The 14025-nt window shown below is 35.7% G+C and overlaps 1 protein-coding gene across 1 annotated transcript; it reads left to right on the top strand.

Annotated features, from left to right (window-relative positions):
* The first annotated feature begins 373 nt into the window (after positions 1-373).
* Positions 374-10428, top strand: LOC106834106 (killer cell lectin-like receptor 2). Its single transcript, XM_014845575.3, has 6 exons — positions 374-488; positions 1823-1912; positions 2852-3094; positions 3864-4006; positions 5611-5717; positions 8937-10428. The coding sequence occupies exons 1-6, from the start codon at positions 374-376 to the stop codon at positions 9082-9084; spliced, it is 846 nt and encodes a 281-aa protein (XP_014701061.2). The 3' UTR covers positions 9085-10428.
* Positions 10429-14025: the final 3597 nt, after the last annotated feature.

The raw sequence follows: 14025 nt of genomic DNA, 5'->3' as shown, positions 1-14025 counted from the left end.
TGTATATGTATGTTGAACATATTGAACTATATTGACTGGGTGAATAGGACCCAGCCTATTCAATCTATTGGTAGATTTTAAAAAGATTCTTTCTGTATTATATAATAATTATGGCAGTAATGACTAGGAGTGTAAATGACTCTATCAGAGATGTTGAAAGGTTTTCCATTTCTCATATAAATCAAGCTGAGTCTACATGCTTTAGGCACCTAAAGGAGTTAATAAACACACCCTCACATACACGTACAGATATACACACATACCTCTTAATCCTGGGTGTGTTCTATAGACTGACACTTTAATTTTTCTTTAGACAGAAATACTCCTGTTGCGAAGATTCAATGCAAAACATATTTCTTTTCTTACTCTAGACATGAGCAATCAGGAAGTGACTTATTGCTCCTTGAGATTTGTTCAGTCTCCTTCAGAGTCACAAAATAGATTAAGGCCTGGTGGTACTCAAAGGCCTGGGAAAACTGATGACAAAGGTACATGTTTTAAGCATCTAGATACACCTGTCTTTTAAGAATTGTCAAACTTTAGAGTTTTGATTAAAGTTTTCCTATCTGTACTTCAGATTCTCAGATGGTAATATCAAATCATAATTGTGTAGACTAGTAGAACAAGTCTCTCTTTTTTAAAGTTTGTGAGAATGGAGAATGTAATGAATTCTTCTAAATTTGAAAAGCTAATATTCATTCAAGTTTGTTTAAGAGAAATTCATGAGGCTTTAAAAGTAAAGGACAGAGCCAGCCAAGATGGCCTAGTAGTTGAAGTTTAGCCTGCTCCACTTCGGGTGCCTGGGTTTGGTTCCTGGGCATGGAGCCACACCACTCATCTGTCGGTAGCCATGCTGTGGTGGCAGCTCACATAGAAGAACTAGAAGGACTTACAACTAGAATATACAACTATGTACTGGAGTTTTGGGGAGAAACAAAAAAGAGAGAGAGAGAGAGGAAGATTGGCAACAGATGTTAGCCCAGAGCAAATCTTTCAAAAAAAAATTAAAAGGAAAGGACAGACCAGAGTCTCAAGAAAAGATTGTATTTCCTAAAGAAACATAAGACTTAAAGAATGAGAAATGAAAATATGCATTAGAAGCAATGCTTTTATTCATACAAAAGATATTTTAGGTGTCTTAAATATTTACCAAACCCTAGTGGCAATGAAGAAGCAAACATGTTCAAATCAAAAGGAGCATTCTGATGTTTCTGTTCTTTCTCTTTCCCCTCAAATATTGTCACAGACTCTGAATTGAGAATAACTTTTACTTGTTTAACTTAATGACAGAGATAACTTTTAGATACTGAGGACCTCCAAAGTAGGAGGATAAATATAGTATTGACTAGAGAAAAGTAAAACTGATGAAAAAGAAAGCTGATTTCTAGAAACTCCTTTAAGGATGAACCCCAATCACATTCGCAGCTCCAGAATATCCACTATTGGCCACCAATTTCTCAAGAATACTGACTGCTTTTTCCTCCTCTTCATGGTGATCACAGGAAGGATTATACATATCAGTGTAGATCCTCATAAATGTGTATTGCGTCTATTGCCATCTATGCTTTTGTAAGGGATGTACTTTTAAAATCCTATAGGACTGTTCTTGTGTATAACATTTCTACGAGTGTATGTCAGACAGAAATCGGAAACTTTAAAACTGTAATTACAAGATCACAAATTTAAATCAATTTGCATGATATATTTTTGTGAAATTTTTAGACAGGAATGTCTTTTTGTTCAAAATGTTGCCCTAGGTTAAAGTTAGTAGTGGACAAGGCTCTTTTCTTTTCTGATTATTTTCTTCCTTCTTTATTTAAAGAGTTTTCAGTGCCCTGGCTTCCCTTCGTAGTGACTCTTGGGATTCTCTGTTTACTTCTTTTGGTGACAGCCACAGTGTTGGGGACAATGCGTGAGTATTTGAAATATATCCTTCAAGTCTGAGTGACAGCATTAACCACTAATAGTGCAGATGTTAACCATGCTCCAACAATTGCTCCTTGGCTATAATCAGGGAATGTCCTAATTGGACTCTTTTTGAGTGATTTTTCCTCAGGCACATCACAGTGTTGTTTTCATTTTACTTACCTATTCCAGTGACTTCATCTGTAATGAGCTTTCTCATTCTGTATAATACATGGTCACATTCGTTCAATACAGGACTTAGTAATATTCTGCCTTCTGAGTTTAGATCATTGTGAATCTTGGCTGAACATTCTTTGAGAAACAACTGTTCAAAAGAAATTATGACTTTCTCTTGACTTTTTCTAGGTACACAATGAAGAACTGGTTTAGTAAAAAATTCTATACATGGATGTTATATGATCCGTGAATTCAGCCTATATCTTTTATTTGAATTTCTTGACATCTTTAGAGAAAATCACTAATATGATTCACTCAGATAAAATTACATATTTGGATCTTCCTTTCTTTTCCCCTATGGATATTCCATCTACTCCAATAATAAGGGTGCTATTTCTTCATGTTTCTTAGTACAGATTTTCATACTCAGAGGATGTGTTGTTAAATGTTGATTGATTTTTACTTTGGTACCTATTTCTAAATAGTGTGCTGTTAAAAAGAAACTAAACTGAATGGTAAAGTGTTACCATTATAATTTTATTCATATATCTCATTTTATTTATTCTACACTTAAGTTGCTAATAGTGGGAAATTTGATGTTTCTATTTTTGTGGTCGGTTTATTGATGTGTTACTTTCTAAATGTCAAATTGCTAATTAAAGTAATGAAATGGGTTGGTTGTCAATGTGAGACTTTTTCTCTTGTATTAAATTTCAACGTTTAAACATTATGAGTACTTTTTGTATTATATCTATGCTATTAATTGTAGTTTTTCAGCGTATTCAAGCAAAATATCAACAGGAGGAAATTCTACGAAACCTCAGTCAAAAGTATGACATTATAAAAAATGACAACTACTTAAAGGAGCAACTTTTGATAAATAAGACTTTAGAATGTGACGTTCTCAGAAATGAAACCCTTCATCAGAAAAAGGAACTGGACTCACTCTTTGTAGAAAAGATGAGATGTCACATAAAACAAGAGATCTTTTCAAAGTCTTTGCAAAATACAGGTATGGAGGAAATCGTGAGCGAAAGATAGCAGGATTTTTCATTATTTCTTCCCCCTCCAGAAGCTTTGAGGCCTAATAAGAGGCTGAGGATATGTGCTAGTGATCTAGGTCCTCACATTCCTTTTCTTTTTGTGGTAAGAACACTTAACGTGAGATATATCCTTTTAACAGATTTTTAAGTGCGCAGTTCAGTGTTGCTAACTGTGGGCACTGCATTGTGCGACAGATTTCTATAACTTATTCATCTTGCCTAATTGAAACTGTACACCCCTTGAACAACAACTCCTCAATCCCCTGCCCCTACCCCGCTCCAGCCCTGGCAACCACCATTTTACTCTTTCCATGCCTCTGAGTTTGAATATTTTTTATCTCATATAAGCAGAATCATGCTGTATTTGATCTTCTCTGATTCACTTATTTCACTGTGATTAGCATAATATCCTCAAGGTTCATCTAGGCTGATGCATATGCCAGGATTTCCTTTTTTTAAAGGCTGAATAATATTCCATTTATGTATATACAACATTTTCTTTATCCATTCATCCCTTGATGGACATTTGGGTTGTTTACATATCTTGGCTATTGTGAATAATGCTGCAATGAATGTGCGAATGTGGATATCTCTTGGCCTCCAGAATATTGATGAACCTCCTATTATCATTAGTGATAGCTATTAAGAGTTTATTTATAGAGGGCTGATAAATATATTGTTCTGCTTAACAGAATACCAGATGACAAGAAGTTTAATGTTTCACCTTATACGCTGTAGGTAAACTCAATGAAGGCCACTGGTCCTGTTGTGGAGTAAACTGTTATTATTTTACCAATGAAATTAAAGACTGGAAGGGATGTAAAAAGACTTGCCAACGTTACAATTTATCTCTTTTGAAGATAGATGATGAAGATGAACGGGTATCATGGATTGTTTTATTCACTTTTATTCTCTTGGACTCTGTCCCTCATTTTGGACCCAAGATATTGAGGGCAGGGGGGAGTCAAGAAAGAGGGACCTTCACTTATTCTTTGTGTTGTGTCTGTCGAGTGAGCAAAAATTGCATAGCTAAGAGTCTCCCAGGAGACCCCTGCCTGCTAATAGGCGTATGACCTTGCTCCTTACTAAACATTCAATACATGTTTTCTATCCTAATGACCATTGTTATTTCTAAAATGGAAAGCCCCTTGAAGGTGCAGTTTGGGTCTTCGCAATCATCTCCCTCTCTAAGGAGTGTGCTGGAGAGCTGCTCCTGGAGAAGTGTGCTTTTCCTATGATGAATTACTTCACCCTTTGGTAAATTGCAGCCTGGAACCAGCAATTATTTCTCCCTATAAAGTGGCAACTAAGAACCCGGAGACAACATAGTCTAGTAGTTATTTTTAGGAATACAGGAGCCAGACTGCCTGGGATAAAATCCACTTCTGCCACTTATTAGCTAGGTGACCTTTGGTAAGGTACTTAACCTCTCTGAGCACCAGTTTTCCGATTGGCAAAATGGAGATAATAATGAGAAACATAAAAGTGAAAACAGTTTTACAAATTAGTTTTATGGTGATTTTCACTGCATCTGTAGGTAACATTTACTTGATCAATATTCTTATATATTATATCAGTATGTATAACTTTCACAAAGAATTATAAAAAGAAAAAATACAGTGACAATATCAAAATTATCTTTTTAATTTATTACTAATAAAGACTATCCACACTCACAAAATGTGTCTTTATAGAGAAATGTTTGTGACGATCAGCCTGAAACCTCTATTTATCATTTAGGAAAACAACATAAAATTTATATGCAAATCTAATAGATGTTTTAAATCACAACATAAAAGAATTTATTATATCAAGTCATAAAATAACTTTTTATGTTTGTTGCAGTAAAACACAGTTAAATTTAAACCTGATACATTCTAAGATACATTCTGTCATTTAATCAGATATTATGTAATATGTCACTTTGATATAGTACATTTTGGACAGTAAATATTTCCAAATACCTCCCTTTTTCCCTTTACCACTTCCAATTACTGAACTCCAGCAAGTCTTTCTCTTATGAGGCTAAAGGCTCTAAGGCACATCTCCCCACATACATTTGTTGTTTTAATAAATTTGTTTTGAAGATTCCTATTTTCACTGAAGAATATATGATGATCATTTTTCTACATGGGGAAGTATTTTTCTGGGGCGTGACTTTGAATGGTTTTATAAAATGTCCTAAATTATTTAACAAATCTCCTATTGTTATTTATTTAGATTTTAAATTTTTCCATGTTTTAAATAATCTATGAGACTGGCAGTCATTTTTAACATAAATGAATAATCCTGGAGAAAATTACTTTGAAAAATGAAAACACAGACAGCGAGGGGAGAGAAGGTTTTTTAGGAAGGAGGGTTGAAGGATGATGTGGAGAGGAGCAGAGTACTGGCCAGAGAAACAGCTGGACCCTTTACCTGTCCTTCTTTTCATTCTCTAACATGTGGGCATTTACTCACATGATATGTTTTGTTTCCCTTATAGGCGTTCATTCAACGCCAGGCTTATCAAAATACCTACTGGATTGGATTATCATATAATGCAAAGGAAAGTAAATGGAAATGGATTGACGATGGCATGTCTTCTGGAACGTAAGTCTCTGGAATGCATTCAAACTCTGAGACTGGTGTTGGGGTTGGAACGATTATATCTAAAAAAGGAATCTTCTCTCATTTTGCCCAGCTTAACTCATTTTCACATACAGGTCATTGGTAAGAATACGTAGAATGACTAAGAAAGTGTTTTAGGAAGTATAGGTAAAAAGGAATAGATGCACCATACAGAGTTATCAATAATAACAAAATTCTGATTCTAAATACATGCTGAGAAGGATGTGTTATGAGGTACACAAAATAAAACAAAATCATAAAGTAAAGTGATATGAAGAGATTGGACCATGCTGACTTAGCCATAGTGATCCCTCCCACAACCTCAAATGAATATTTTGAGTATCCCAAAAATTCATCTGAAACTCTTTTACACTATTAGTTTATATTATTTGTAAATATAAATATATCTACCTTTACTATAGTCCTTCTGTTTTGAAGTGTAGTATTTTGTAAACTCTTGAGTTTATGTTTAATTATAGTCTGCTGTTAAACTGTTCAACAATTTTTTGAAAATCTGAACTATGTATTGTCTATACATATTTTTTAAGATTGGCCCTGAGCTAGCATCTGTTGTCAATCTTTTTCTTCTTTCTTTTTCTCTTCTCCCCAAAGCCCCCCAGTAGATCATTGTATATTCTAGTTGTAGGTCCTTCTAGTTCTACTATGTGGGACACCACCTCAACAAGGCTTGATGAGCGGTGCAAAGTCCGTGCCCTGTATCTGAACTGGGGAAACCCCGGGCTGCTGAAGCGGAGCATGCGAACTTAACCACTTGGCCACGGGGCCGGCCCACTGTATTATATTTTTTATTTCCAGAAACTCTATTTTATGTTTCCAAATCTTCTTGCTAGTTACTCATATTTTTAAACTCCCTTTTATTTCTTGAAAGATATTAAATGTTCTTATTTTATATTTGGTATCTGATAATTCTTATCTTTGAAGTTTTGTGGGTCCACTGAATTGTTTCTGCTGATTTTTGTTCGTGATGCCATTTTCTTTGTAGTATTTAGTGATTTTTTTTTTTCCTTTTTGATCTGCTGTGGAAATTATTCAAGGACTGAGATGAAGGTGCTTTCCTCAAGAAAGAATTTAATTTGTTGGATGCCTTGGGGCACTGTGAATCTGGGCCACTGATTCTAAATTCTAAATTCTTCTTTTTTTAAAGATTGGCACCTGAGCTAACAACTGTTGCCAATCTTTTTTTTTTTCTTTTTCTGCTTTATCTCTCCAAACCCCGCTGTACACGGTTGTATATCTGAGTTGCATGTCCTTCTAGTTGTGGGATGTGGAATGCTGCCTCAACGTGGCCTGACAAGCGGTACCATGTCCGTGCCCAGGATCCGAACCCTGGGCCACCACAGCGGAGCGCGCGAACTTAAGCACTCGGCCACGGAGCCAGCCCCACTAAATTCTAAATTCTAAATATAGGTCCTGCAAGTAGTGTAGTTCTGGGCTGCAAACCTATGAAAGATGTCATGCAGGAAATTACCTTAATGTAATCGTAGCCTGTAAGTACACGTTCAGGCAAAACAGTCTCAGAGGTCACAGAACAGAAAGGCTCACAGCCAGATTAACATGCTCAAATGGCACAATTAATTCAATCAATCTAAACCACATCGTACTATTCAAGGGGAAGGAAATGGGATAGCTCTCACACTTGGGTGGGATGGGATAGGTTGTCACACTAGGATAAGGTACAAATGGATGAAAGGATTGCCTGAATCCTGGGTTATGCGACCTTCATGTGGCCTGACTCTCTCTGCTGCATAACCCTTTCCTGATGATGGTTTCTAGCACCAGACTTGAGGTTTGAGTAAAGGGGCCCAAAAACAGAAGGTTCTTGTGGCGAGCATACACATTTTCTCTGTTGGGGAGATGCAGGTGCATGTAAGCCTGGGCACAGCTGCAGCTTTCTAATTAACCTCATGAGCAGCTATGGGTTTTATCTGAGTTTCTTAGGGAGAGTGCCAGAATGAGTGTCACCAGTGGGTAGAGAACTTAAGACCTCATGAATGTTGAGTATCTATGTGCGTTATGTATACTTTGAATATTATATTTAGCATCTACTTGGTTCTTTCTTCCTTTCCCATGGTCAGCACAGACATGCTCTAGTTACTGTGTCTATTCCTAACATGTCTCATAGGTTACCTACTTATATGCACTTAACACATCTTATGTGTTCTTCCTCTGCCTCATGAGCTACGTAGTTTCATTTATCTTCCTTGTTTATTTCTCTTTATCCCTGTAGCAGATTTGAATATTCTTAAATAATGTAGCAAATGCAGATTACATGAGGGATGGTGTATGATTTTGAACTCTTAGGTGGGATTATTCTTTTTCTCTTCTGTTTAACACCGAGGTTCAAGATAGTTCTTGGGTGGTTTATACTGAAGATACATCCCTTTGGGGTCGCAACTCTACGTGGCTTGCCTTCTATTTAGAATCTTGGGTGGAATTCATTATTCAGCCTATTATATCAGTGAAAGGAAAACTGACTTCAGAGCTTCACCTACGTTTCTGGGTCCTCACCTTTGCTTAACCCTCAGCCTGAGTATGAATTTGCTTCTTGCCAGTTCATAAATCTGTTCAAGAAGGTTTAAATTTTTATTATTCAACATTTTTAATTGTTTCAATACGAAGATAGTTCTGATACCTAATCCACCACTTTGCTGAAATAGAAGTCCTGCTTTCAGATATTTTTCAATGGATTGTCACGTTTTAGCTAATAATTGTTAGTGAGGTAGGGAAGGAAAAGAAACAAAACAAAGACATCAATTAAACAACTTCATCTCTGACTATATTACAATTCTACTTTTTCTCCTTAAGGATATGCACATGAGACCTGGTTATCTCTGTCATAGAAATTCAGTTCTTTTTAATCTCTCAATTTTATTGAAAAAATTAACATAAGAAAGCAGGTTTGCTAGATATCATGATCCCAGAGCAATATTGAAAGGTAATTTTGCCTTCTCACCAAAAATTCCTAGTGTGGAATAAAATGGAAGTTTATGGGTGTGATCAGGAGGCTGTGATTGTTATAGTTAATGGGCTAAAAGGAAAAGAAAATTTTTTAGTGATGAAGTTATGATTAACATTTCCATATTCCAGATCTTTAGGCAACAGACTTAAAAAAGATTATGATTTATGTTATTATAAGCTTCAGGATTCAACAGTTGACAATGTATGTTTTCTGTTCTACAGTAATTTTACAATGAATTTGCCTTCTGGGAGAGGAGGAAGATGTGCATTTTTAACCTCAACTAGAATAACAAATACTGAGTGCTCTAATGCCTATTATTGTATCTGTGAGAAGAGAATTGATTGTGTTTTCAACGACTGCTTCAACTGACGCAGAAGAAACGGTGAAATGGAATTTTGTCATTTTTTTGTTTGTCTCCTGTGGTAATTTGTGATTACTTACAAATTAATGTTTTCTGACAGGAGGACTTATTCCATTGTGGAAACAGAGATGAGTTAGAAGAGGAAGAAAATACTCTTTTGGACTATGATTTAAGAGATCAGATGCTGTCTGTCTTCTTGGGGAAAAGGGGAAGATTTTGTTTTTGGAAAGCAGTTACTCTCTAACGACCCTGAGAAATTCTTTCTCTTTCCCTGAACCACCCACAGAGCCGATGAGAGAACCATGATAAAGAGCCTGGGTCTTTTCCTTATTAATAGGATAAATCATTTCAATAGCCTCTGGCTTTGAGAGAGAGCACAATTAAGAACTCACAAATTGTTTTCCTGCCCCTGCCCTCCAATCTATGTGCTTACTTCTCATTAAAAAAACATTTTTTGATTTTTCTATAATTTCAAACTTATTGACTAGTTGAAACAATCGTACAAGGAACTCTGATATAACCTTTACCCATAGTTCCCATTTGTTTATATTTAGCTCTAGGTGTGCTTTGCAATTCTCTCTCTCTCCTTGCTGATCCATTTGATAATAAATTGGGGAAATTATATCCCTTTGTCTAAATATTTTACAAGGACAAGGACTTTGTCTCGTATAACTATAGTACAGTTATCGAAGTCAGGAAATTTAGCATTTCTGCATTACCATGATTTCATCTATAATCCCTATTCAAATTTTGTCAACTGCCCCCACAACGTCATTTATAGGTGTTTGTCCCCCATGTTCAGGATGACGCAATACATTTAGTTGTGATGTCACTTTAGCCTCCTTTAATCTGGGACCATTCTTCAGGATTTCTTTGTCTTTCATGACCTTGACATTTTAAAAATCAACTTGATTGAGTTATACTTTTATGAAATAAAACACATCTATTTTAAATCATGAGATCAATGGGTTTTTCACAAATGTATACATTTCTTCAACACCATCAAATCAAGACATAGAACGTTTTCATCACCTCCAAAAGTTCTTTTCTGCCCCTCCCCACCCACTGGGGCCCAGGCAACCCGTGATCTGCTTTCAGTCACTACAAATTAGTTTTGACTGTTATAAAATTGCATGCATCATGTGCTCTTTTTTATTTGGCTTCTTTTTGGTCAGTATATTTTTGAAATTAATTCATGTTCTTTCACGTATCTTTTCATGTTCATTCTTTCTGTTACTGAGTAGTATTCCATTGTACAGACATACCACAATTTGTTCATCCACCTATGGACATTTGATGTGTTTCCAGTTTTTGGCTATTATGAATAAATCTGCCGTGAACATTTATGTGCCAGTCTCTGTGTGGACATGTGTTTTCATTTCTTTTTATTAAATACCTAGGAATTTGATTGTTGAATCTTATGGTAAGTGCACGTTTAATTTTCTAAGAAACTTCTAGTTTGTTTTCCAGTGTGGTTGCATCATTTTATTTTCCCAGTAGCAGCATATGAGAGTTCCAGTTGCTTCATGTCATTGCCAATACTTGATAGTGTCAGTCTTTTTAATTTTAGCCATCATGGTGGGTGTGTAATGGTATCTCATTGTGGTTTTTAATTTGCATTTCCCTGAAGACTAATGACATTGAGCATCTTGTCATGTGTTCATTAGCCATTTATGTATCTTCTTTTGTGAAGGGTCTGTTCAACATTTTGCCCATTGTAATGTCTGTTCAGTATTTTTTAAAATTGAGTTTGTCTGTCTTACTATGGAGTTGTAAGAGTTCTTTGTATGATTGGGATACAAATCCCTTGTTAGATATATGTATTGCAAATACTTTCTCCCAGTCTGTCTTGCCTTTTCATTGTCTTAATGGTGTCTTTCAAGAAGCGTAAGTTTTGAAATTTTGATGAAACCTAATTTATCATTTTTTGTGTGCTTTTATGTCCTATCTAAGAAATCTTTGCCTCTGTCATGTTCACTGAGATTTTTCTCCTATGTTTGGGCTTCTAGAAGTTTTATATTTTTAACGTATATGTTTAGCCTATACCCATTCCAAGTTAATTTTTGTGTGTGAGAAAAAGGCTGAGGCTCACTATTATTTCATATAGATATACAGTTTTTTTGCACAATTTGTTGAAAAGACTTCCCTATCCTCCCTTGAATTACTTTGATGCTTTTGTAGAAAATTAATTGACCATATCTGTGTAGGTCTATTTTTTTTCCTAGGAAGATTAGCTCTGAGCTAGCATCTGCTACCAATGTTCCTCTTTTTGCTGCAGAAGATTGGCCCTGAGCTAACATCTGTGCCCATCTTCCTCTATTTTATATATGGGATGCCTACCACAGCATGGCTTGATAAGCAGTGTGTTGGTCCCCACCTGGGATCCAAACATGTGAACCCCGGACCACCAAAGTGGAGAGCGCAAACTTAACCACTGCACCATGGGGCAGACCCCCTGTGTAGGTCTATTTCTGGATTCTCTGTTTTGTCTCAGTGATCTATATGCCTATTCTTGCAGTAATACCATACTGTCTCAGTTACATAGCTTTATAGTAAGCCTTGGAATCAGATGTACTAATCCTCCAAATTAGTTCTTTTTCAAAAGTATATTGGCTATTCTAGGATTTTGCATTTTCTCAAAATTTCTTCAAAAATGCTTGGTGAGATTTTGCCTGGGACAGCATTGAATCTGTAGATTAATTTGGGAGAATTGCCATCTTAACAATATCAAGTGTTAGAATTTGTGACCATGATTTATCTCTCCATAAAGTTAGGTCTTTATAAATTTCTCTCAGCATATGATACATTTCAGGTTATAGGTCTTATACATATTTACCTAGATTTCTATTTTTTGATGCTATTATAAGTGGCATTTAACACTTAAAGAATTATTTGTTGTTAGTTTATATAAATACAATTGGTTTCTGTAAATTGACCTCATATCCTATCACCTTTTTAAGTTTACTTATTTCCAGTAGGTTTATTTTTTTTGTAGATTCCTTAGGATATTTCTTTTTGATGTACGTAATCATGTCCTATGATGATGTAGAAGGTTTTGCTTATTCTTTCCTTCAGTTTTTCTCTTGCTTTATTGTACTGGGTAGGACCTGGTTGAGGACAATGTTGAGGAGAAGTGATGATAGACAGGCATCCTTGCCTTGTTCCCTGTCTTATGAAGAAAAGTATTTAGTCTTTCACTATTATGTGAGGTCAGCTGTAGGTTTTTTTGTAGATCCTCTTTATCAGGTTGAGGAAATTCCCTTCTATTCTTATTGATTGAGACTTTCATCATGACTGGGAGTTGAATTTTGTTATAGAGTTTTTCTGCATCTATTGAGATGATTATATAGATTTTCTTTTTGAGCACTTATGGTGAATTGTGTTGATTTTTTTTTTTTTTTTTGGTGAGGAAGATTGGCAATGAACTAACATCCATTGCCAATCTAGTCGCTGAGCTAACATCTGTGCCAATCTTCCTCCATTTTGTGTGTGGGATGCTGCCCCAGCATGGCTTGATAAGCAGTGTGTGGATCCATGCCAAGGATCTGAACCCGTGAACCCTGGGCTGCTGAAGTGGAGCATGTGAACTTAATCATGGCTACCAGGCTGGCCCCTGACTTTTGAATGTTAAAAAAAACTTACACTTCTTGGATAAATCAACTTGGTTACGCTGAATTTATCATCTTTCTTTTATATATTGCTAGATTTGTGTGGGAAATATTTTGTTAAAGTATTTTTGTGTTTATATTCATAATAGATATTGTTCATTTATTTTTTTTTAAATGTCTTTTTGTGTTTATGGTATTGGAGAAATACCAGCCTTATATATCCATTTGGGATACTTTTGAATATCCATCAATTTTGGGGGAATAGAATTTGTATTCTCATTCCTTAAATGTTTGATTGAATTTACTAGTGAAATAATCTGAGTCTGAAGTTTTCCTTGGGAGAAGGTATTTAATTAGGAATACCATTTCTTTAATAGATTTAGGGCTAGTTAGACATTCTGTTTCTTGTCAATTTTGATAATTTTTATCTTTCAAGAAATCTGTCCATTTTGTTTAAACTGTCAAATTTATTGCTGTGTTGTCTTTCATTGCATTAGTTTCCCAGGGCTGCTGTAACAAAGTGCCACAAATTTGGCAGCTTAAAACAACCAAAATGTATTCTCTCACTATTCTGGAGGACAGAAGTCCGTCACCAAGGTGCCAGCATGCTTCCTCTGAGACTCTGGGTGGAATCTTTCCTTGCCTCTTTCTTGCTTCTGATGGAGGCTGTCGATCCTTGGTGTTACTTGACTTGCAGCTGCAGTCCTCAATTTCTGCCTCTGTCATCACATGGCATTCTCCCCATGGGTCTCTCTCTCTTTACATGCAGTTTACTCTTCTTATGAAGACACCAGTTATATTGGGTTAGGGTCTACTCTAATGAGGTCTTCTTAAGCTGATTACATTTACAAATACCCTGTTTCCAACTAAGGTCACATTTGTAGGTTCAAATGTTAGGACTTAAACATATCTGTTTGGAGGACACATTTCAACCTGTAACAGTAATATTTCCTTATTATCTGTAATCATGTCCTTTCTTTTCTGATGTTGCTTGTATTTCTAATGTTGTATTTGTGTTTTTCTTTCTTGATTAGGCTAGCTAGAGATTTATATCAATTTTATGGATCTTGTCAATGACCCAGATTTTTGTTTCATTGACTTTTTTATGTTTGTCCATTTTTCATCTTGTTTTGTCTCTATTATTTTCTCTCCTACTTATTTTGAGTCTAACTGCTTTTATTCCTGACCTCTTAAGTGAAAGCTTATATATCCTCTTGTCTAAATTAGATCTTTACCTCTGAGAGTTTATAAAGCTTTTGATAAACTGGTTCAAGCATCCCCCATCATTGGGCAGTATACTGGACCTGGTTCATGTGCCTTCCCTGGTCTCTCAGCTCATCT

This window comes from Equus asinus, chromosome 22 (assembly GCF_041296235.1).
Source record: "Equus asinus isolate D_3611 breed Donkey chromosome 22, EquAss-T2T_v2, whole genome shotgun sequence".
In the NCBI taxonomy this organism is placed as follows: Eukaryota; Metazoa; Chordata; class Mammalia; order Perissodactyla; family Equidae; genus Equus; species Equus asinus.
This window is presented reverse-complemented; position numbering and strand designations above follow the sequence as displayed.